This window comes from Neomonachus schauinslandi, chromosome 6 (assembly GCF_002201575.2).
Source record: "Neomonachus schauinslandi chromosome 6, ASM220157v2, whole genome shotgun sequence".
NCBI classification, from domain to species: Eukaryota; Metazoa; Chordata; class Mammalia; order Carnivora; family Phocidae; genus Neomonachus; species Neomonachus schauinslandi.
Genome location: NC_058408.1, coordinates 115,050,883 through 115,072,974, shown reverse-complemented (window position 1 = coordinate 115,072,974; position 22,092 = coordinate 115,050,883). Strand labels below are relative to the sequence as shown.

Below are 22,092 nucleotides of genomic sequence, written 5' to 3'. Positions count from 1 at the left end.
CCCAGGCAAGCCAGGGGTGGAGGAGGCTGGAAACCCTTGTAAGGTGCCTGTCTATAGGTTTCTTTTTATTTATCTTGCCTGGGATTTGTTGAGATACTTGAAACTGAATTTAAGTCCTTCATCTGTTTTTGGAAAAATGTGGGTCATTATCTCTTCTCATATTGCTTCTGGTTCCACTTTCTCACCTTTCAGGGACTTCAGTTAAATATATGTTATACCTTCTGATCGTATTCTTTACATCTCTTTTCTTCTGTGTTTTTCTCTTTTCATTCTTCTTTTGGATTATATGTATATATGTGTTCATACATCATTCATTTGTACTGATAATCCAGTTTGCTAATTTTCTCTGTAGCCATGTCTTAACTGCTATTAAAGTCATCAATATGGTTGTTTTTTTTTTTTTCAGTTATTTATTTCTTTAATTCTAGAATTTTAGTTTGATCCTTTTTCAAATCTGCTGTGCCACTTTTTACAGTTCTCAGTTTCTTGCCAAGTTTTTTAGGTTTGAGGTTATCTTCTTGATCATAGTAAAGATACTTATTTTGTAGTCTGTGTTTGAGAATTCCACTATCTGGAGACCCCGCATGTCTGTTTCTGTTGTAATTTCTGCTGGTGTCTGCTTATTTTGTCTAGAGTTCTTGGTTTACTTTAATTGTGTACTGGATATTTTTTAGAAAAATTATTTGTAGGAACAATTTGAGGCCAAGGGTGAAGTTATCTTCCTCTATAGAAGACTTTTTTTTTTTTTTTTCACTGCTTGCCAGTTCCTGGTAACACCAGCAACCCAAGATCATCTTCATACAATTTCAGGCTTGAGATTATCTGAGCCATCCAGATGGCTTGAAACTGGGCTGCAGGCCATGTGGAGGTTGGTTCATTTATATTTTATCCTCATTCCTGCCCCAAAGAGGGTGGTAGCTTGCCAGGATTCCCCCTGGGCAGTGTTGGACTCCAACTTTTGTATGCCTAACTGCAAAGACTCAAAAATTGCATCTCATCTTCTAGGTTGCCTAGTCAAGATCACTAAATAGCCCCAGAGTAAAGCATCTCCAGTGCTATGCTGATCTTGATCTAGTAAGCTCTTTTATGATTTTAAGAAGATTTAAAAAAATATATATGCCAGGGGCACCGGGGTGGCTCAGTTGGTTGAGCATCTGCTTCTTGGTTTCAGCTCAGGTCATGATCTCAGGGTCGTGGCATTGAGCCTCATGTTGGGCTCCACACAGTGGGAAGTCTGCTTGAGAGTCTCTCCTTCCCTCTCCATCTGCCTCTTCCCCTGCTCCCTCTCTCTCTCTCAAATCAATCAATCAATCAATCAATCAATCTTTAAAAAATATACATACATGCCAGATTTTTAAAGATGTCTTCTGTAGGAAGCTTCGTCTGAATTAACTAGTCTACTATTATCAGAGGCAGAAGATTCCCTGTTGAGAGTTTTGCTGGAGTTACATTGAATCTAGAGATCAATTTGGGGAAAATTAACATCTTTCTAAGGCCTTCATATTCATTAGCTTGAAATACCTCTCCTTTATTTAGATCTTCTTTCAATACATTGATATCTGTATTATAATTATAATTATCTGTATATAGATCTTATGTCTTTTGTTAGATCTATTGCTAGGTTCTATTATAAATCACATATTTTGTATTGTGATTCTATTGTTTGTTACTGGTGTATAAAATAAAATTGACTTTTATATTTTGATTTTATATAAGCAACCTTGATCTTTTTAATTGATTTGTTAATTTATTTACAGATTCTTTTGGATTTTCTATATGGACAATCACAAGCAATTGATTGTGATCATCTGCAAATGATGATAGCTTTTTTCTTTTATTAAGCCTTTCTTTCTTTTTCTTCTTATTTTATTGCACAAACTAGAACCTCTAGTGCAATGATGAATAGAAGTGGAAATAGTGCATATCCTCTCTTTATTCTACATTTCCCTTTTTAGGATGATGTATATTGTATGTTTTATGTAGATGTTCTATGTCAAGCTAATTTCTTTTCTACTTCCTTTTACAATGGGTTTTAAAAAAATTATGAATGCCTGTTGAATTTTACTGAATGCATTTTAATGATCTATTAGAGTGGTCCTATATTTTTATTCTTTAAGCTGTTCATGAGTAAATAACATTTAGCTATTTTCTTTTTTTTTAAGTTTTTATTTTAATTTCAGTTGCTTAACATACAGTGTCATATTAGGTTCAGGTGTACAATATAGTGATTCAACACTTCCATACATCACCCGGTGTTCATCATCTAATATTAAACTACCTTGCATTCTTGGATAAACCTGAGTGGGTCATGGGTGTATTATCTTTTTTATATACTGTTAGAATTTGTTTGCTACTGTTTCATTTAGGATTTCTAGATATTTATGCATGAAGAAAATGGACCTTTAGTTTTTCGTTATTGGATATCCAAGTCTGGTTTGGATATTAACGTTATACTACCTTCAAAGAATAATAAATAAGGGAGTATATAAAAAGAGGGAATATCCCCTTATTGATTTTATATACAATTGAAAGACCACTTTGAATGTTTGCTAGGACATGTCTCCAGTATTTTACATCTTCCTCCCTACTTTCTTTTCTAAGTGGGAAGATTTTAAATTACTGTCTCAGCTCATTTATTTATAAGGCTGTCCAGAAATTTTATTTATTCTTTCATTAGTTTTAGAAAGTTATATTTTCCTAGAATTTTTATCTAAGTTTTCATATTTACTGGCATAAAGTAGTTGATATATTTTCTGGTTATCATTATGATATCTACTGTAGCTGTAGCAACCTTTTATTCATTATATTATTTATTTCTGAATTTCTCTCTTTTTTTATTGGTTTTACCAGAGACTTGTCTATTTTGTTATTCTTTTCAAAGAACCAACTTTAAAAAATATTTATCACATTATATTTTAATTATGAGTTTATCAGTATCCCATTAGATTGGGGGCTCCTTGAAAGCCAGCGACTATTGCATTCATTTTGCCTTGAAGTATGTAACAAATTATTTGCTAAAAGAATAATGAACAATATTTCTATTCAAATCGTATGTATTTATCCATAATTTCTGAGTGTTAAATCTCCAAATATTCTATAAGCTGATTTAAAATACTTAAATTCGAGGGGCGCCTGGGTGGCTCAGTCGTTAAGCGTCTGCCTTCGGCTCAGGTCGTGATCCTGGTGTCCTGGGATTGAGCCCTGCATTGGGCTCCCTGCTCGGCGGGAGGCCTGCTTCTCCCTCTCCCACTCCCCCTGCTTGTGTTCCCTCTCTCTCGCTGTCTCTCTCTGTCAAATAAATAAATAAAATCTTTAAAAAAAAATACTCAAATTCGGGCGCCTGGGTGGCTCAGTCTTTAAGCGTCTGCCTTCGGCTCAGGTCATGATCCTGGAGTCCTGGGATTGAGCCCCGCCTCAGGTTCCCTGCTCTGCAGGAAACCTGCTTCTCCCTCTCCCTCTGACCCTCCTCCTTGCTTGTGTTCCTTCTCTCGCTGTGTCTCTTTCTGTCAAATAAATAAAATCTTTTTTAAAAAAACAACAAACGATGTTCTAAAAAAAATAAGATAAAATAAATACTCAAAAGAAGAAACTTATACCAAAGCTTTGTTTTAGCCTGTGTTAAATCATCTTTAACATTTGTAGCTTTGAGGCAGTCTATTATAAAAAGCTAGCACTAGTATACCTAAACTAAGAAGAACTTAAAATTCATCACACACTTACTTCAATTTTTAGCTTGACCTTCTTGTAAATCTTTAGCTTCATTGATTTGGGCTGCTATATAAGGAGATCCTCCCTTGTCTGGGTGATTTAAAAGCATAATTCATCAGTGAACATCTCCTATTTTTCCTTTATTGGCAGTAGGACTTATGCCTAGTATTTTTTAAAATTTTTTAAAAAGATTTTATTTATTTATTTGACAGAGAGATAGAGAGAGAGATCACAAGAAGGCAGAGTGGCAGGCAGAGGCAGAAGGAGAAGCAGGTTCCCCACTGAGCAAGGAGTCCGATGTGGGCCTCGATTCCAGGACCCTGGCATCATGACCTGAGCCGAAGGCAGACCCTTACCCGACTGGTCACCCAGGGGTAACTAGCTTACGCCTAGTATTAATGCTGCTTCTCACTTCGTCATTTTGGGTTCAAACACATCTCTATTATAGCCACCACTGGAGGCAGATTTGGGTAGATTTTGAAAAACTAGTTTTACTTGAGGCTCCATATGTTCCACAGCTTGCCAGACATAATGGTCTCAAATCCTACAGCAGCAATGGTCAGTCCAATGGTTACCACTGTCCTGGCCCTGACTCTGGCTCGGCTCCCCAGCCTCCACCGAGTGTGTGGTCAAAGAACCCACTTTTCCTTTGGTTAGCTTCTCAGTTATTTTTTGTTTTCTCCTTCATTAACAGTTGTCTTACCTTTGTTACTTTCTTTGAGTTTACTGTTCTTTCTATTTTCCTTGAGTTTACTGTCTGACTCTTTTTCTTACTTTGTAATTTACACTTAGCTCATCAATTTTCAGTCTTGCTTCTTTTCTGATGTAAGTATTTTAAGGTAAAAATTTTCCTCAAAGCATCAGTTTTGCTGTATCCCAGAGGCTTTGATATATGGTATCTTTATTATCATTTTGATCGAAGTATCTCTAAATTTCCATTATTATTCCTTCTTTGACCCAAGAATTTTAGAATAACATATTTCTTTGATTCTGGAATATTCCTAATGATTTCCTCTTTGAATAGTGCTTTCCCCCATTCTCTCTAATCTCTTCTTCCTGAACTTCTACATGTATCTTCCCTGTATTTTTATTTCTTTATAATGTTAAGCATATCGATTTTATAGCTTCTCTCTGACTCATCTATTCTCTCCGGTCTTTGTGTTATTGATTCTCCTGTTTGTTTTATCTGCTGCTTTCCCTCCTATGCTCCTGTGAGCCATTTGTATTTTCTGACTGTGAGCTCATCTTTAATAGAGCGTTTTCTCTGTCTGGATGTTTGGTGTTTCCAGGGTTGTGGAAAGTGGTGGTTTTGGATTTGATTCTGCTGTGGCCCTTTGGATCTTACTGACCCAGGCAATTAAAAAAAAAAAAATTATTGGCTTAGAATTCTTGCTTTACAAATAAGTTGTATAAACTCAGACTGCACATCTACAAATGGCACAAATTTTTTTTCTCTTGATTTGGTTTTTTTAATTATGTTATGTTAATCACCATACATTACATCATTAGTTTTTGATGTAGTGTTCCATGATTCATTGTTTGCGTATAACACCCCGTGCTCCATGCAGAACGTGCCCTCTTTAATACCCATCACCAGGCTAACCCATCCCCCCACCCCCTCCCCTCTAGAACCCTCAGTTTGTTTCTCAGAGTCCATAGTCTCTCATGGTTCATCTCCCCTCCAATCCCCCCCTTCATTCTTTCCTTCCTGCTATCTTCTTCTTCTTCTTCTTCTTCTTTTTTTTTTTTTAACATATAATGTATTATACAGATGGCACAAATTTATAAATTTGTTCCTCAATGCTCCCCTGGGCTGATGGGAAGAGTTTTTCTAGTTTTTTAATTTTTTTTTTCTTTTAAGGATTGGGACACCTCTATGAGGTTCTGGTTTTGTGCAGAGTTTAGCTCCATCTCCCGCCTTGCAGGGGCTGAGGTCATGTTCTCTAAACTTGCAGGGGTGGTAAATCCTATCAGCCACTGGAGTTGTGTCTGGTCTGACACAACTTTAGCTCCTGCTCACTGCTCTGTTTTGGACATTCTTCTTTTTTCTGTAATGTGAAGATTTATTTTCTTTCTTTTGAACTTGATTATATAGTTAAAAAAATTTTCTCTTTGTGCATATGTTTTTATAGGTGGGGGGGACCCTTCTGCATCCGTTCAGTCTCCCATTTTGCTGCTCCTTAATATAAGAAATAGAGATCAAGGACAGAACTCTGGGTGTCCAATGACATATGAGGGACAGAAATAGGAAGTGAAATCCCACAAGGAGATGGAAAAACAGTAGGAATAGAACAAGGAGAGAGCTGGTCTTTAGGAAACAGGGAGAACAGCTTTTAGAAAGGTCCTCTTATGTGATATGAGGCCAGCTTTTCCCAGGGATGGCTTATTGTTCATCCTGCAGACTCGAGAGGCCTCTTTGGAAGGAAAACTCAGAGAAATATAAAAGGAGGGAGATCGGCTGAATTTATGAAGGGAAAGCAAGGCACTGGTTCTCCCCCCCCCCACCAAGGAGAACGGCTTAGGATTAATTTGGGAACTTCTGGATGTTTGTGTGGGAGGGACTCTTCACCTTTTTGGCTAAATGTGCCAACATCCACCCCACAGGACTTCCAGAGACAAGTAGGAGGGGTTGCATTATTTTGTATGTTGGGGGCTGGCTTGCCTGTTTGTACCCTTCTCTGTCTATTGTCTTCATTTTGTTATTTTAGGGCCACGTGTGATATACATGATAAATAAGAGTAAACCCGCATTACTTGGATCTTGTTCCTTTCTAACTCCACCATTCCTCCTGGAATATTCTTAGCCATTATCTTTTTGGATAATGCCTCTTCTGCATCCCAGTGACACAAATTCATACACTTTAAGGTTCCTTTTAGGCTCTGATTGGAAAGCATTTGGGCTTCCATTTGGAGGAAACTCGGTTCCGGTTCTATGGATTTTTATGGCTGCAGAGGGAGTCTTGCAGCTGGAAGCAGCCTGTGTGCAGGGACCTGAGTCTGCAGTAAGACGCTTTGACATCACTTTCTAAGTTTTCAAACAAGGATCATCTATGTCAGCTCACCACAACCCTGGCAGTGGGTGGTGCTGATATCAACATCCTCATTTTACAGATGAAGAAATAGGGCTAGAGAGGTGAAGTTAGAGATCCCCAAAGTTAGAGACAGAACTGGATTTATTGTCCAGACAGCCCATCTCTGAGCCTGGTGCTTTTCCCTCCGCTCCATTCTCTCTATGCATGTTTGTGCAGGCCGACCTGATCACAAACAGCCTGTGAAGCCTCTCTGCCCCTCACCCTTTCCCCATGCCACACACGAGGAGAGACTAAATTCCTTCCTCCCTTTCCCTCCTGTCCCCTGTATCTTTCAGACATCCACCATTGCTGCCGACAGACCTCAGACAATGCCAAACGAATCGTTGGCCCGGTTCACAGAACTTATAACAAAATCTGTATACGATTTCTATTTAGAAACAATGGCTACCACCATCTTTCTTGGCATTACTTTTTATTGAATACGGACTTATGGTCTTTAGATATTTTGAATATAGTGCTTTCGATATACAGTTCTTTAGTCATACATATATTTCTTTAAAGCACAAAACTATAACTTAAAATTGGAAGGCTATAAATACACATGTATATATTGCCATAAATCTAGAACAATTTTATAAAAATAGAACTCAAATGTCAACTTTATATATTTTGGCAACTTAGCAGTATTGTAAGGTGGCCAAAAGCATGTTTATTATGCATCACTGCCCCAAAGTGACTGTCTCCAGGTTTCATTTTCCATCTCTTTGGGAACACTTGGAACAGTCTCCATTACCAGGATCCCCCCCCGAGATGCTCATGGCCATGGCTCAGCATTGCCTTTGCATAAAGACTCAGTGCATCCACCTGTTCTTGGAGGGGGAAGACCAGCTTCCAGATTCTTCCTCAGAAAGAGGAGGTGTTCCCTCCTGCCAAATGTACACAGTCCTACACTTCTTGAAGCCCTCACAGTGTATGGTTGATATCTGAATATACAGAGTCAGTTTCCTTTCCCCTATGCTCAGAGAATGATACATGTGAGTTTGGTTCTTTCAAATCAGTGTAAAAATTTCAAAACAAATTCACTTGAACAGGGCCCGCTGGGGTAACATCAACCTGACGGTGGACACCAGTGTCCCCACCTGCTTGTGCAAGGCCCTTTACACATGTGCTCTACAATCCTCACAGCCTTGCAAGGTCGGGACGTTCTTGTCCCCATTTGATGATGGAGGGAATTGAGTCTCTGGGCATTTAAGTCTCTTGGTTAAGGTCAATGGGGTTACCTGACCTCCAAACCAGAGCTCTCTGTCTGCCCAGAAATCCATGGAAGGAAACCAGAAGAGAACTCAGATCTGTACTGTGGTCATTTGAAGAGACAAGTGGCTTTGGGTCAACTTACAGCAGGGGGACAGCAGTTCCCCAGATATTCCCAAGACTCCTGGGCTGCAACTTCCCAAGGGGGCCGGAAGGAGGACATCTGTGGAAGGACTATGGACCTAGAGACCAATGATTTTGAAGGGCAGTGCCAGGATCTCCCAGATCATCCAACAGAAACCCTCAATCTAAAACCAGGGCTCAAGGAATTTACTGCTTGGGCCTGTTTGTGTTTTCAAAGAACTGAGCAAAGTTCGTAACGCCAGCTGCCCCCATCTCAGCCCTTCCTTCAGTAGAGGTCAAAGTGCAGAAAGCTTGCACAGTGGCCCAGAGGGACCTGTGCAGGGTCCCTGGGCCAGAGTGCAGTGCAAGTGGGGCGAGGGGGCTTTGTCAGGACTCCCCTGCAGGTTGCACAGCAGAACTCAGTGGCAAGAGTCAAGTTCTGTACCTCCTCTGGACAGAGACAGGCTGTCTCAGCTATTTGCAGTTTTGATTTTCTGGTTGCTTTCCCACTCCTTTGCCTTTTTAGATTTACCATAAAAATATTCCCCAATGGGAAGTGCTTTTCATATCTCTTTGATGATCACAACCTCTTAACTTTGGCTCTGTGCACGGCCTGCCCCTCCAACAGGGCTGACCCTGGACATAGCTATTCCCTCCTCCTGGCCCTGCTCCCCACCAGCTGTCTCCACAAACCTGCTCCCCCTCCCCTCTGCCAGGCCAGGGAGAGCCCTGCTCTGTGCTTGTCCACATGGGGTTTAGTTAGAATCCCTAGATAACATCCTCCACCTGCTATCCGCAGGTGTCCTGCTTGGGCTGCTGAGATCATTTTCTGAAATTAATGTCACAGTGGCTTTCTTAGAAGCCTCTCTTAAGAATGAATAAAACAAAACAAATAAGCAACAACGACAGAAAATCCCCAAAGCAACCCTCTCTCTTCTCCTCTAGAAGGCAGATCACCTTTAAGGGGTATGATTCCCGTGAAGGGGAGTGGGGAAACAACCAGAAGAAATGCGAGTGGCAGGATTCTTGGGGAAGTGGACTGGTCCTCCCTCCATCCCTGCTGCTTGGCGGGCATTGTGCTGTTTACTCATCCTGGACTGTCGCTGATGCCCCCCGGGAGGCCAGGCGACACGATGCCCGCGCAATGGTGGATGATTCTTTTTCCACCCTCTCAGAAGAGCAGGACCAGATTTTCCCGAACTCAATGGAAGGCTGCCCCTGGGAGATGAAAGGAGAAATGTGTTTTGGGGCCTGAGTCACTGTATTTTAAATTAACTCTGTGTGTGTGTGTGTGTGTGTGTGTGTGTGTGTGTGTGTGTGGAGGGGACGGGGTGTTTCCAGCCCCGTACGGCCATCCTGAATGTCATGATCACACTGCTTCAGATCTGAAAGCAATGCCCCCCACTCCTCCCCCAAAGAAAAGAGGTATTGACCTGGGGTTAGCCTCTTTCTTTGTGATTCATGTAGGTACACTGCATGTAATAGGGTGACTCATTCTTTTGTTGGGCAAAACATCACCTGGACACACTAGGTCCTGCTAGAGAAGCAAACACCCCCATTAAGCTTCTGAGGCCATGGAGGGAAGGTGGTGTAGACTTGCCCACCTCCCCAAGGCTACCTCAGAGCCAGGCTGGGCTTACTTCCCAGTACACAGGCCAAAGGGCAGCTTGGCAAATAAGGACAATCCCCATGCCTAATGAAGGACACTTTCCTCCTCATGCTCCTGCTTTGCATGATGCCTCCGTGTGGTCTCTGGGTTGGGCCCTGAGGACGGGAGCTACCGAAAGCTAGGGAGAGGGTTGGGAGTAGGGGTTTGGCAGGGTCTGGCGGCAGCAGAATGCTGGGTTTGGGGAGGTGGCAGGAGTCAAGGTTGGTGTCCCTCGATGGGCCTTGTTGCTTTTTCTTTTGTTGCCAGTGGCTTGCCCACTGTAGACTGTGGCGGACTGCAGAGGCCCCTCATTTCAGTGAGGCTTTCTTCCACTGCTTTCGCAAACTTGGTAGAAGAGGTTTCTTTGCAGCCATGAAAGCTGGAGATGCAGAAAAGGACGCTCTCTGGCTGGGGGTTGTAGCAGGCCCCGTACCCGTCAGGTACCACAGGACCATAGCAGCAAAACATCTCCATGGTTGTGGGCACCTGGAGGAGAGGACAGGTCAGAAGCTGCTGATTCTGAAAAGTAACCTGTGGACTTGCTAGAATACGGGGCGTTTCAACAACCCCGAGGCCTCGAGAGGATATTTACTTCTTTATTTTTCACCTGGGTGTCTGACTGAATTAACCAAATGAACCAATAGCTTCAGCATGGATGGCCACAGCCAGAGTCATCAAGACAAACCCATCTAACTGCAACAATATCCAAAGAAGAGGGTCCATAAGCCACTCCCTGGTGGGAAATCTGCTCTACTTGTGGAGTCAAAATCCCCCAGAGTGACCTGTGCTTGGTCTCAGGCTGAGTGTCTCCTTCAGCTGGGGGCTGTTTGAGGCATTGAGGCAATCAGGGTAATTTACTGAATGGTACCCTGGCGGCACCCCACAGTTCGATGGCTTCCCAGGGGGAGTAATTTATCAACAGAAGGAAATCTGGCCTGTCTTCTCTGTCAATTTTCCCCACATCCTTAATTACTGTCAGGATTGCCTGGCTGGTCTGATTTTCTCCCCACAACCCGGCCATGCACAATTACCTAGCATTGGGCATTTCAAAGATTGCCATCAACTGGAGTTTTCCTTATGCACCTAATACATTTTGAATTCAGAGCGCTGAGATTTTGTAACCAGGGTCACAAATCAGGAAAATGTGTCTCTGAAGGCATTCAAGCCATAAATGTTCATTTCCAGTTGGGAGAAAGAAAAAACACCAAACCACCACACCCCAAATTCACTTTCTTAGCTGGTCTTCAGGGGAAAAACAGAACACATTCTTGGGTAGTTGCAGGGTGGGGTTTGTTTTTTAACCCAAGGTTTCGGGCGCTGTGTAGTTGGGCCTTCAGAAATGACACTGGCCTTTTTAATGGGGCAGAACAAACCATTAGTCTTGTTAATAGAGTCACCTCATTGTCAGATAAATTTGCCGTGCAACAGCTGAAGGCCGTAAAACCGTTCCAGAGCACTTTTTGCCCATGGATGGTTTCCTGAAGAATTTATGTTGTTGTGCCCTGCCCTCGTTTACTCCCGTCTGCGTGCTCACTGCCATAATGACAACATCAAATTACTGAGTGGGCTTTTAGCCTCAAACACAACTTGATCAGCCCCTCTCATTGCCCACATCCAGCTCTTAGCAGAAGAGGCGGAGTTTTAGTCAACTGACGTTTGGGGGGTTCTTTTCTTTCCTAAACTGCTGCCCTTCTCAAGTGGATTTCTTTTCTTTTCTTTTCTTTTTTTTTTTTTTAAGATTTTATTTACTTATTTGACAGAGACAGGCACAGCGAGAGAGGGAACACAAGCAGGGGGAGTGGGAGAGGGAGAAGCAGGCTTCCCGCCGAGCAGGGAGCCCGATGCAGGGCTCGATCCCAGGACCCTGGGATCATGACCTGAGCCGAAGGCAGACGTTTAACGACTGAGCCACCCAGGCGCCCCTCAAATGGATTTCATTCTGTCTTTATCACAGAGGTCCTCCAACAGAATGGGCTTAGGGGATGCTGGGCTGGCCGCTGATCACCTGATGTTGGTCGTGCAGCCCTTTGCAATATTGGCCGTGACCTGTTTGGAGGGCCTGGTCCATGCCAGGCACTGAGCTAGGCTTTCTACCCAAATCGTCCCTTCTCGCTGAGCCAGGACTTCACTCTAGGCCTGTCGGGCTTCAGAGCCTGTGACCGGCACGGTGGAACGCCGCCCCGCAGGTAACAGATTGAAAGGTGGTGAGCATAGTGGCTAGAGCACCAGTTCCCATCCAGTCCTCCTCTGCTAGGGTGGCGTTCACGAGTACACCCATTTAGACAGTGGGGAAACCAGCACTCTGAGCATTCAGGTCATTTTGCCAAAGGACATGCAGCTGGTAAGGAGCACCGCTGGGACTTGCCTGACTCCAGCCAGTGGGCTGTAGTCACTGGTCTACGCTAAGTGGCCTTTTAGAAAGCCCACTGGTTACACTAAGTGGCCCCTTGGGTGACAGACGCACTGTACCTGGCTGGTTGAGAGGACGAACCGGTTGCTCATCAGGTATGTTTCATCTGTGAACATCTCGGGCAGCTCCTTGCATGTGTCCCGGGCCAGCTCCCGCAGCGCCAGCAAGTGGTTGTCAATGGCCATCCCTGTTATGGCCTGGGTAGTTGGGGACAAAGAACAGGAAATGAGACAGGGGCTCCCGTGCCCTCCCCCCTTCTCTAGCCCACAATGCTGATGGCCACTGCAAGGGCCCCAGCTTGCGCTTACCCAGTGCTTGCTGCGGACAACGTGTGTGGGTGGCCGCCCAGGACTGACCACTCTACCACTCAGCCTGTGTTCCACGGACCTTTTCTACGTGCACAGGGCGAGTCCAGAGCATGGACTAAAGTGAGCATGCCCACGTTAAAGGTCTGTGAGTCTGAGTATCCCCTGCCTCTCAACCCCAGCATGGTCACTGCCGACACACTGTGTATGACCCCTCTAAGTGGGAGGGGTGGGCTGGGCATCCCTAGTACTTCCTTAGGTAGACGAGGAGTCTGGGGGGCAGGGATGGGTGCTGGGCCCTGTCAGGGCATGGGGAAGGGTTTCCCCGGCTATCACTGGGCAGACTCTCACCACAACCAACACTTTATCCTCTAGCAGGAGTCCAAGGAATGAGCGATAGAGAACATTAGGGTCTGTTCCTAAATCTTGGTTGCTATTTCATGGGCTCAGGATCATTTCAAATAAACTGGATTTACAACCTAAGAAATTATTCTGAGACAGGAACTAGACATCTTAGCAGAGGCTCAGCTGATGTTTACAAGGGGAAAGCTTGTTCAACGAAGAAAGATTTTTTTCTTTTTATCACAAGATACTTGAACTCTTATCAAAGGCTAAGATAAGAGCAGTGGGGACTCCAGGATGTCTATGTAGGCAAAACTCAGAGGCGGTATGGCTGGAAGTGGGGTGGTGGGGCCAGGGTACCCATTTCATCTCCTCCCCACTCGAGGCTGCGTGTGTAGCACACACACTGGTTTTGCTTGGATTACATGTTCATTTGGGGCAATTCTGGGAGTGGTGGAGACTTGGGGGCCACCTCCGACCTATAGGAGTAACCTGTGGGTCCCCATCAGGATAATTGTAAAGCTTGGCACGTTCACGCTTATGTAAGACGGCCGCTTAGCTGTTAAAGCCCCACATAGGAGGAAACCTCCATCACAATGGATTCTGTTCAAGTTTACAAGGCACGTTTTGGGATTTGACAGCGTTCTTTTTCAGTGGAGAATGAATGCATAAAGAAGATTCGGAGGCCCCAGTCTCTTCAGATACTCCTAATTATAGTCTGGAAAGACATGTTCTATAACCACAGCTCACTTTAGACGTGTCCCATTAAGTCTCTTCAGATACTCCTAATTATAGTCTGGAAAGACATGTTCTATAACCACAGCTCACTTTAGACGTGTCCCATTAGGACAGAGGGGAAGGACTCTGAGCCCGTCGATGAAGTGGGTGGGCTGCTAGGTTCTCTGGTTACCTCTGTTTAATCGCTGATTTGTGTAGGTCTGTAGAAGCGGCTAGCTGCTCTATGCAGCAGCTACCCACCCGTCTTCACCACCTCCAGCTCACTGTAGCAACTGGGGTTGATTTAACAGACTGTTTGGATTAAGGCCACGAGTAGTCATGAGCAAAATGATTCATTGTTCAGTCTTTCATTCATTCAGGGAAGCTTACTTGAGCGCTCACTGTGTGCCCAATGCTACAGGGCACTGGGGGCATGCGTGTTGTGAAGGAAAAGCCTAAGATGTTGTGAGAATCTGGGCGGGAGTGTCTGGACCACGCTTGCTCCTTCCCTGGGATGTCCTTTCTCCACTACCGCGACCAAATACAGCTGCCAGAGGTTGGAGCTCTCCTTGCTCCTTTCCCCTGGCCCTGACCCCGCACAGCCAACCAGGCACCGGATTTGCCTCAGAGCATTTTTATAGCCCTCTCCTTCTCACCCCCATCTCTTTTATTTAGCTGTTCTCATCAACTTAAAATAGTCAACACTGCTGAACCCTAAGGCAATGCTTTAGAGGATATTTTTCTAAATCTTTCATAAACATTTAAATTATTACCAAAGTCATATATTTATATAGCTTTAAATCCCGAAGAAGCTAAAGACGTCTGTCACTCTGCCAGGTCTGATTCCCACACCACAGAGGCAACCAATTTAGCTATTTAATTGTCTTAGTTCTAAATAACAGTCTTAGACCACGTTCACTACATTTTTCAGCTCTATCTATATCTTCTTTCTATAGAAGATGAAACTTTGGCTCTTTCATACTCCTGCTCCCCAAATATTCTTCCATTCTCCCATCCTCTCATTAGAGTTACGTTTAACTCCTCAGTTTTAACAGCTATATTCAGTGTTGACATGATTATAATTATGTAAGTATTCACAGCTGAGTCTTGGCTGTATTTTGAGATTTCCTTTCTTGTTCACCTTTTGTTTTCCTTGGAATTGGGATGATTTTTAAATGACTAAATTATGATTTCCCCCGCTTGCTTAGCTTTCTATGTATCTATAACTAATTGATTCTTAAACTTTCAGCCAGAAGTGTAAAACTTTTCTTAATACACTCAAATAAATCAGATAATTTGTCAATTTCATTCCACCTCTCACTTCTTGCTTCTCCATTTTTTTTTTAAGATTTTATTTATTTATTTAACAGAGAGAGAGAGAGAGCGCGCACAAGCAGGGGGAATGGCAGGCAGAGGGAGAAGCAGGCTCCCTGCTGAGCAAGGACCCCAATGTGGGACTCGATCCCAGGACTTTGGGGTCATGACCTGAGCCAAAGGCAGACCCTTTACTGCCTGAGCCACCCAGGTGCCCCCTCTTCTTGCTTCTCTATGGACTGATTGTTCCTGTGTCTGCTGAACAGTTGTCAACTTGGGATCTCCTTTTACTGTCACCCTCTTTCTCTCTTTCTTGTGTTGAATCTTCTGATTTTTGGAGCCTATGACGTCTTTTATGTTTTAGCTATTACTTTAGTAGTCTATATCCTCCAATAGTTTGATAAGAAAGAAAGCTTAATAAGTAAAACTTTTGAGAACTTGTCTGTCTGAAAATGTCTGTCTTCTGTCTTCAAAGTTGATGATAGTTTAGCTGGGTATGGAATATACATCACAAATCATTTTCCCTCAGAATTTGAAGGCATTTTTCCATTATCTTCCACCTTCCAGTGATGTTGTTGAGAAGTCCAATTACACTTTTATTCCTGATCTTTGTACTTGTTTTTTTTTTTTTTTCTCTCTCTGAGATATTTTAGGATCTTCTCTTTGACCTTTGTGTTGTGAAATTTCCTTGGTATGAATGTTTTCATCTATTACATCTATAAGTTACATGGTGGGCTCTCTCAATGTGGAAGCTCATGTCCTTCAACTCTGAGGAATTTTCCTCAATTATTTTGTTGTTGTTCCCCTCCACCCCCATTTTCTCTTTCTGGACATGTAATTACTTGGGATTTTGGTTCTCCCATACTGAGCCCTTTTTTCTGTCCAATATTTCATTTCTTTGTTTTGTTGACATTTTGGGAAGATTATTTCAGCTTTATCTCCCAATCCCCCCATTGCATTTTTTCTACCATATTTCCCCCCAGAATTATTTTTATTGCCCCCCCAAAAGATTTTTTTTTTAGTTTCATGTTATTAATAAGTTCATTATCGTTCAGAGGCTCTCAATTACAGTTTTAAAAAATGTTCTCCTGCTTCCTGCATTGTTTTCATTTCCTTGAAGTTTCTCTTAAATTATTATTATTTTTTTAAAGATTTTATTTATTTATTTGAGAGAGAGAGAATGAGAGAGAGCAAGCACATGAGAGGGGGGAGGGTCAGAGGGAGAAGCAGACCCCCCACTGAGCAGGGAGCCCGATGCGGGACTCAATCCAGGGACTCCAGGATCATGACCTGAGCCGAAGGCAGTCACTTAACCAACTGAGCCACCCAGGCGCCCCTCTCTTAAATTATTTTTTAAAATTAAGCAAAAATTTTAAAACTACACAAAAACATTTGTACTGGCTTTTGTGTCTTATGTTAGCAGCTTTCCTCAATGTCTGATGATTAATGGCTACCTGTTTATATTTCCGAATAAAGCACTGAAAAAAATGATTAGAAGATACACGTGTAAGCCTGTGCTTACCATCTGCTAGACCTCACTGGGAGGTGAACTGGCTGGGTATTTCATTGGGCACCCCAGCTATCAGTGTCTGTGATTTAGTTCTCTTGGCCTGGTCAGTCTCACCACAGAGAAATCCTCTAATCTCATGCTTGGAGAGAGGTGGTAATAAAAGTACTTCCCAATGTACCTGGAGCTGAGTAGGTAGACTTTGATTAATCACCCTGTTTAATTTGATTAACCCTCCCTGAGTTCTACCTGATCTCCCCAAATCTAGAGTCCCCTGTCTTCAACTTCTCCAGAGGAGAAGCTTCTAGCCTACCATTGAGAAAGGGGAGGGTAGTCACCTAGCTGCATGGGGTAGTGGAAAGGAACTGAGGGTCTGACTGCTTCTTATAGAGATCATCAAACAATCCTCTTCTTTTCAGCCCTGCACACACCTGTACTTTTGGTGGGTGCCTCCAATACCTGAGCCATTCTGAGGTTCTGCAGAACAATTCATTGGGCTCCTGGGTCTCCCTTACTCTTTGCTTGGATTTCAGGTTCCTCTGGTTTGCTAAGTCACTGGCCATCTATTCTATTTTCCAACTTGAAAACTTTGCTGTCCCTTCCTTTCCCACTCTCTTTGCCTAGTGTATTCATGGCTTAAAAAAACCCCTTTGCTGATATTTTTGAGGATTTCAGAGGGAGTAATAGTAAACCCTGGTGTCCACCATGTTTAAACAGAAGTTGGTGTCTACCTCTTCAATCCCTTGCCCCTGCTCTATTTCAGTCCTTATCTCAGCTCTACCTAAATATTATATAGATTCCTAATTAGTGTCACTGAGTGTTGGCAGACCACCCTTGCTCCAACCAGTCCTTCTTCTTCCTGGTCACCAGAGTAAACTTTGTGAGTGAAAAATCCCATCTCATAAGCTCCCCTGCTCCTCTGTCCTTTGCAAGCTGCACACACTGAACTACTTGCTTTTCCTCCAGTGTGTCTTATTCTCTCAAGATTATCTGCCTTTGCACGTACTCTTCCCTTCTGGGACCATTCTTCCCTTCTATGTCCACCTGATAAGCACCTCTTCATCCTTCAAGTCTCATATCAAGCACCACTTATTCTGGGAAGTCTTCCTGGCTTTCCCAAGCAGAGGAACTAGCTTGCCCCTCCATGCTCTCTCCTACTTCCTGAGGACTCTTTTCACATGGGACAAGATTTACCATTTAAGGGCTTTTCCTCCCAGCTACTCAGTAAACTCCCGAAGGACAGGGCTTATGGACTTTATCTTTTATTTCCTACCACCCAGCACCTTGTCTGGCATTAAGCAGGAAAACCAAAAATACCCACTCAATATGTGAGAGTGAGCTTGACTTTCCCCAAACAGAATGAACACTTAACTCTTTAGATGAATTCAGGACCTGGCAACTGAATTGGAAAGAAGTCTACATTGGCTAGTTCTAAAACGCAGATATGCATTGTACTTGTTTTCAAGTATATAGAGTGAAATTTGGTCAACCCCTCTTCACAGGTTATATGCTCCTTCAAAGACTGTATCAGAATCATTTTCAATTGATATATTGATCACCAGTCCAAGTAGTAGTTTATTCTCTGTTATTTGTATGCAAATGATGGCTCTGTCATGCTAGAAAATAAACTATTTCCCTAAACTAAGAGAACATTTCCTTTAAAATTTTGATTTTGGGGCACCTGGGTTGCTCAGTGGGTTAAGCGCCTGACTCTTGATTTCAGCTTTGGTCATAATCTCAGGGTCGTGAGATCGAGCCCTGTGCCGGGCTCCACGCTGGGCATGGAGGCTACTTAAGATTTTCTCTCTCTCTCTCCCTCTGTCCCTCCTCCCCTGCTCTCTCTCTCTCTAAAAAAAAAAAAAAAAAAGGTAAAAATAAATAAAATTTTGATTTCACTATTAATTTTCAGCAGAGACCTTTTTTATTCATAGGCAACATAAATAGACAGAAAATAAGAAAGCAAACCCAGCCGTAGGTGGGAATAAATTCTGCCTCATCTGCAGTCACGCAAGATGTGCGAGCCACCACAGTTTGCCAGGATTGGCCGCCATCCCTCACATTGGACTTTCTTGTTATATAAACAGTAAAGTGCTATACATGTTTGGTGTTATTATTATCATTACTGTTTTTTCAAAGACCATTCATGGTATTCTTGTAAAAATCCATGTGAAAATGAGTGCTGTGTTACCTGGGTTCTAAAAATAAGAAAAAGGCTCTGAGAGGCATGGCTTTTGCCAAGTTGCTGGGTGCTCGGTGGCCCAGCTCTCACCCAGGTCTTGGATGTGGCCCCGTGCCGGCAGGCCCAGCTTTGGGCAGAGCCCACCATCATGAGTTCACCTGAGAAGAGGCACCACATCACTCACCATGACTGTGTACTCAGTCTGGGCTCGGAGGGCATCCTTCAGGAGCAGCAATTTCTCTGACTCCTGTCAACAGACCAGAGATGGGGCTCTAAAGGGCTACTCAGTGACAAACAAGCTAAAGGAGCAGGCTGTCCCAGAGCCCAGCTGACAGGAATCCCAGAGCTGCCTCGCTGGCCTCCTGGAGACTCCTCAGGCGGAGCAGGACTTACCGGCACAGCAGCCTCGTGGTCGGTGACGGCTTTTACAAAACTCAGTGCCTCTGGAGTCGCTGATCGAATGTTGTCCACGCGGCCCTCCTGGAACCGGCGAATGGACGCGCTCTCGTAGGTGGGCACGAGTGTCCCGTGGAGCCTGCAGAAGATGGAAGATGAATGGCAGATGGCGTCGCAGTCTCAGGAAACCAGAAACATTGAAAGAAAAATAGCCTCTGCAGGCTTTATTTTTACAGTCCTGGCTCAACTTGGTTAGTATTTCATTTTAATGTTAATAGAATTCTAGAGGAGATTTCCCAAAGATGAGTGTCGGGGAGTCGCTAATAGGGAGAGCTGTGTACGCGTTCATCAGCTGGTGACACTGTGTGGATATAAAATAATGAAGTGACGGGTGACTTTTCAAAAAATCCCAGTCTGGTGGGAAACCTAGAATTTTCTTTGAGACCTGATGGGAGTCTTTGATTAATAGCACAGAATGGAATAATGGTGTAAATAATCATTCATACCCTTGAGGGAATCCTGTTTTATTTAGAACAATTCAAGCGCGACCTATGGGTCGAGGCAGGGAGGGGGCTTTCTTGAGAGCTTGTTTGGAGGTTCTAGCAGGGGAGTGCAGCTACTCGTATACCCTTGGCCGAAGAACGGTCCTCCTCTATCGGGGAAGGTCGTCCTCTTTGACCGAGCACGCAGCTTCGGGAGGGACGCACATGGAGCGGTGAGGGAGGAAGGGGACACCCGCCTAGCCAGCCAGATCAGCGGAATCAACCCTGGCGATCAATGGGGTGACAGATGTTGCAGCCAGATCGCCCTCACATCCGGGAGGGGGCTTTCTGGTCATGAGTGGAAGCTGCGGCACAGGCCCGCCTGTCCGGGGGCAGCTGAGCTTCCAACAGACCCGGGGGCCCCATGGCTGTGCCTCTCCTCCCTGAGGTCTGTGGCAGGAGCCGCTCCGACCCCAGCCAGGGAAAGTCCTTTCCTCAGGCACGCGAACCAAGTGAGCCCTCCAAGGCTTGCACACCTGGCAGGCGCACATCTTTCTCACCCATCAGCAAAGTCTTTGGTGTTGGGGGTGGGGAGGAGGAAGACACAGAATCACAGAGGGGCCGCGACAGCACATCACACACAAGTCACGGTCGTGCATGTTGGCCTTGTCAGGGCACGGATCTCCCGTGATGGGGGAGCGCTAGGTGAAGGAAGGCTGGGTCGGAGTCAGCACAGTGCTTGGCCCTGTAACTCAGCAAGAAGGTGAATAAACTTTCTGGACACTTCTGTCTCATTTCCCCAGGGAGGAAGGACTCTGGCAGGGAGCTCATTTCCTGTCATCGCTATGGCCCCTGGAGGCAAACGCCATGCCCAGCACTAAAGTAGATGCCATCACTGGCTAGTCACTGATCAGCCCCAATCTAGGCAGCTTCCAGGCTTCTGCTGAAGCTAGAGGCAGATCCCATTTTGGCTGTTTGCTGAGCCCGGGAGCCTCTGGCCATGTCCACTGCCGGTCATGTCCAGTGCCACAAAGATTACTTGAGGGTAGAGGAGGCTGTGCTCTGTGCAGGATCCGCTAGCCCCTCCCAGCTCTCGGACTGAAATGCTCTCTGAAGTAGCCCCTGGAGGACCCTGACCTCATGGCCCATCTCCACCACATGCCAGTACCAGAATGGCGACTGCGGTTCCAGACACCAGGTCCTGCCGTGGCTCAGTGTCGGCGAGGTCTCCGTGGCCCCACAATGAGCACAGACCTCACGTGGGGTGACGTCAGCCTCCCCCAAGGAGTCCCAGTGCTCCGAGTGGCCGAAGCCACTTCCTTTCCTTGTGAGTTATGGCCCCTCGGGAGGACACTGGGATCTGGGATGCCGTGTCCGCACGGGTGCTGTCTGCTCGTTAGTGAGACCTCCTTCCCCTGGCCTTATTGCAAGGTCACTTTATGTTCCCCCCATATATTGCAAAGTGAAAACAGGTCCTGGTGGGGTCCTGTGCCAGTTGATGAGCTGTTGCTTCGGCAACACTAGAACCAACAGGAGCCAGCCTTGTCTTGAGGATGATTTCCTTTGCATTTTAGTTTTGGCCTCCTACAAAAGACCAGTTGGCCTCCCTGCCCTGTCTACTTTCTCTCCTCGCCCGACACAGAGCTACCACGATATTTTTCTATACCACACACCTGACTGTGCCATCCCCAGACAATACTCCCGTGGTGTCTTCTCATGTCTGTGACTCTGTGCCGGGTGTGTGAGATACCCAGAGTGTCAGGCTGGGGAGAGACAGTCTTGAAGACAAAATCGACAAACCAATGAACAAGGTAGCTCACGTGAACAATGACTGCCATGAAAGAAAAAGAGAACACAATGTGACAGGTTGGAAGGTTGGGTGGCGAGGGGGCCTGGGGTGGCTGCTTTAGGTAAGGGGGCAGGGAAGGCCTATGAGGGCTGACACCTGGGCCAGAGGAGCTGGTGTGTGAAGAGTGGTGGTAGCAGCGGGGGTGGGGTGGGGAGGGGGGCCGAGACACAGCCCGAGTAAAGAGCTGGAGGTGGGAGAGAGCTTGGGAGGAGGGCCCTAGCAGAGGCTAGTTCACAAGGAGCCTTTCTATGCCTGGACTTTGTTCTAAAACCTGGTGGGAAGCCATTGGGAGGGTTCAAGGTGGTAAGTGATAGAAGCTGATTTGCATATTTCAAGGTTTACGATTCATGAAGATGGGAGTGGGAGCAGAGCCCCTGGGGAGCATGCTGTGGCTAAGCAAGCCTGAGATGACCGGGGAGGGGCCAGTGGCCATGGAGACGGAAGACAGAGGGTAGGTCTGAGAGACATCTGGAGGACGGACATGGGGGGTGTCACAGGTGGGAGAGGAGAGACAGGGATGAATCAAAGATGAGTTCACATTCTTTGACTTGACCCATGGAGGCGGGCATGCTGGTTCCACGTCCTTATCAAGGAACAAAGCACAGCTACAGGGGCGCATGTGGGCTGGCTGAGGGCAGGAAGAGAAGCAGCACCTGGGCCTTCTCTCGGGCAACTTCTTGACCGTGATGTCCTTCCCACTCTTTTATGAGATTGGATTCACACTTTGAATCCCAGTTCAGGCAGCACCTCTTTCCATGCAGCCTACCCTGCTCTTCCCATCTTTTAAGTCCACAGAAAATCATTCCTCCCTCCAGGATGTTTCTAGACTC

General features: G+C 44.9%; 1 protein-coding gene and 1 pseudogene across 1 annotated transcript in view; both read right to left on the bottom strand.

Annotated features, from left to right (window-relative positions):
* Nucleotides 1–3,721: 3,721 nt before the first annotated feature.
* LOC110589441 lies at nucleotides 3,722–7,563 on the bottom strand (annotated as a pseudogene).
* A 2,414-nt stretch (nucleotides 7,564–9,977) lies between these two features.
* The window catches only part of CHAT (choline O-acetyltransferase), a 46,118-nt gene continuing 34,003 nt past the window's right edge, over nucleotides 9,978–22,092 (bottom strand). Inside the window, exons 11-14 of the mRNA XM_021699909.1 lie at nucleotides 18,929–19,070; nucleotides 18,720–18,782; nucleotides 12,231–12,368; nucleotides 9,978–10,247 (exon numbers count right to left, since the gene is read on the bottom strand). Coding sequence (XP_021555584.1) covers nucleotides 9,978–10,247; nucleotides 12,231–12,368; nucleotides 18,720–18,782; nucleotides 18,929–19,070 — 613 coding nt within the window. The remainder of the gene's footprint in view (nucleotides 10,248–12,230; nucleotides 12,369–18,719; nucleotides 18,783–18,928; nucleotides 19,071–22,092) is intronic.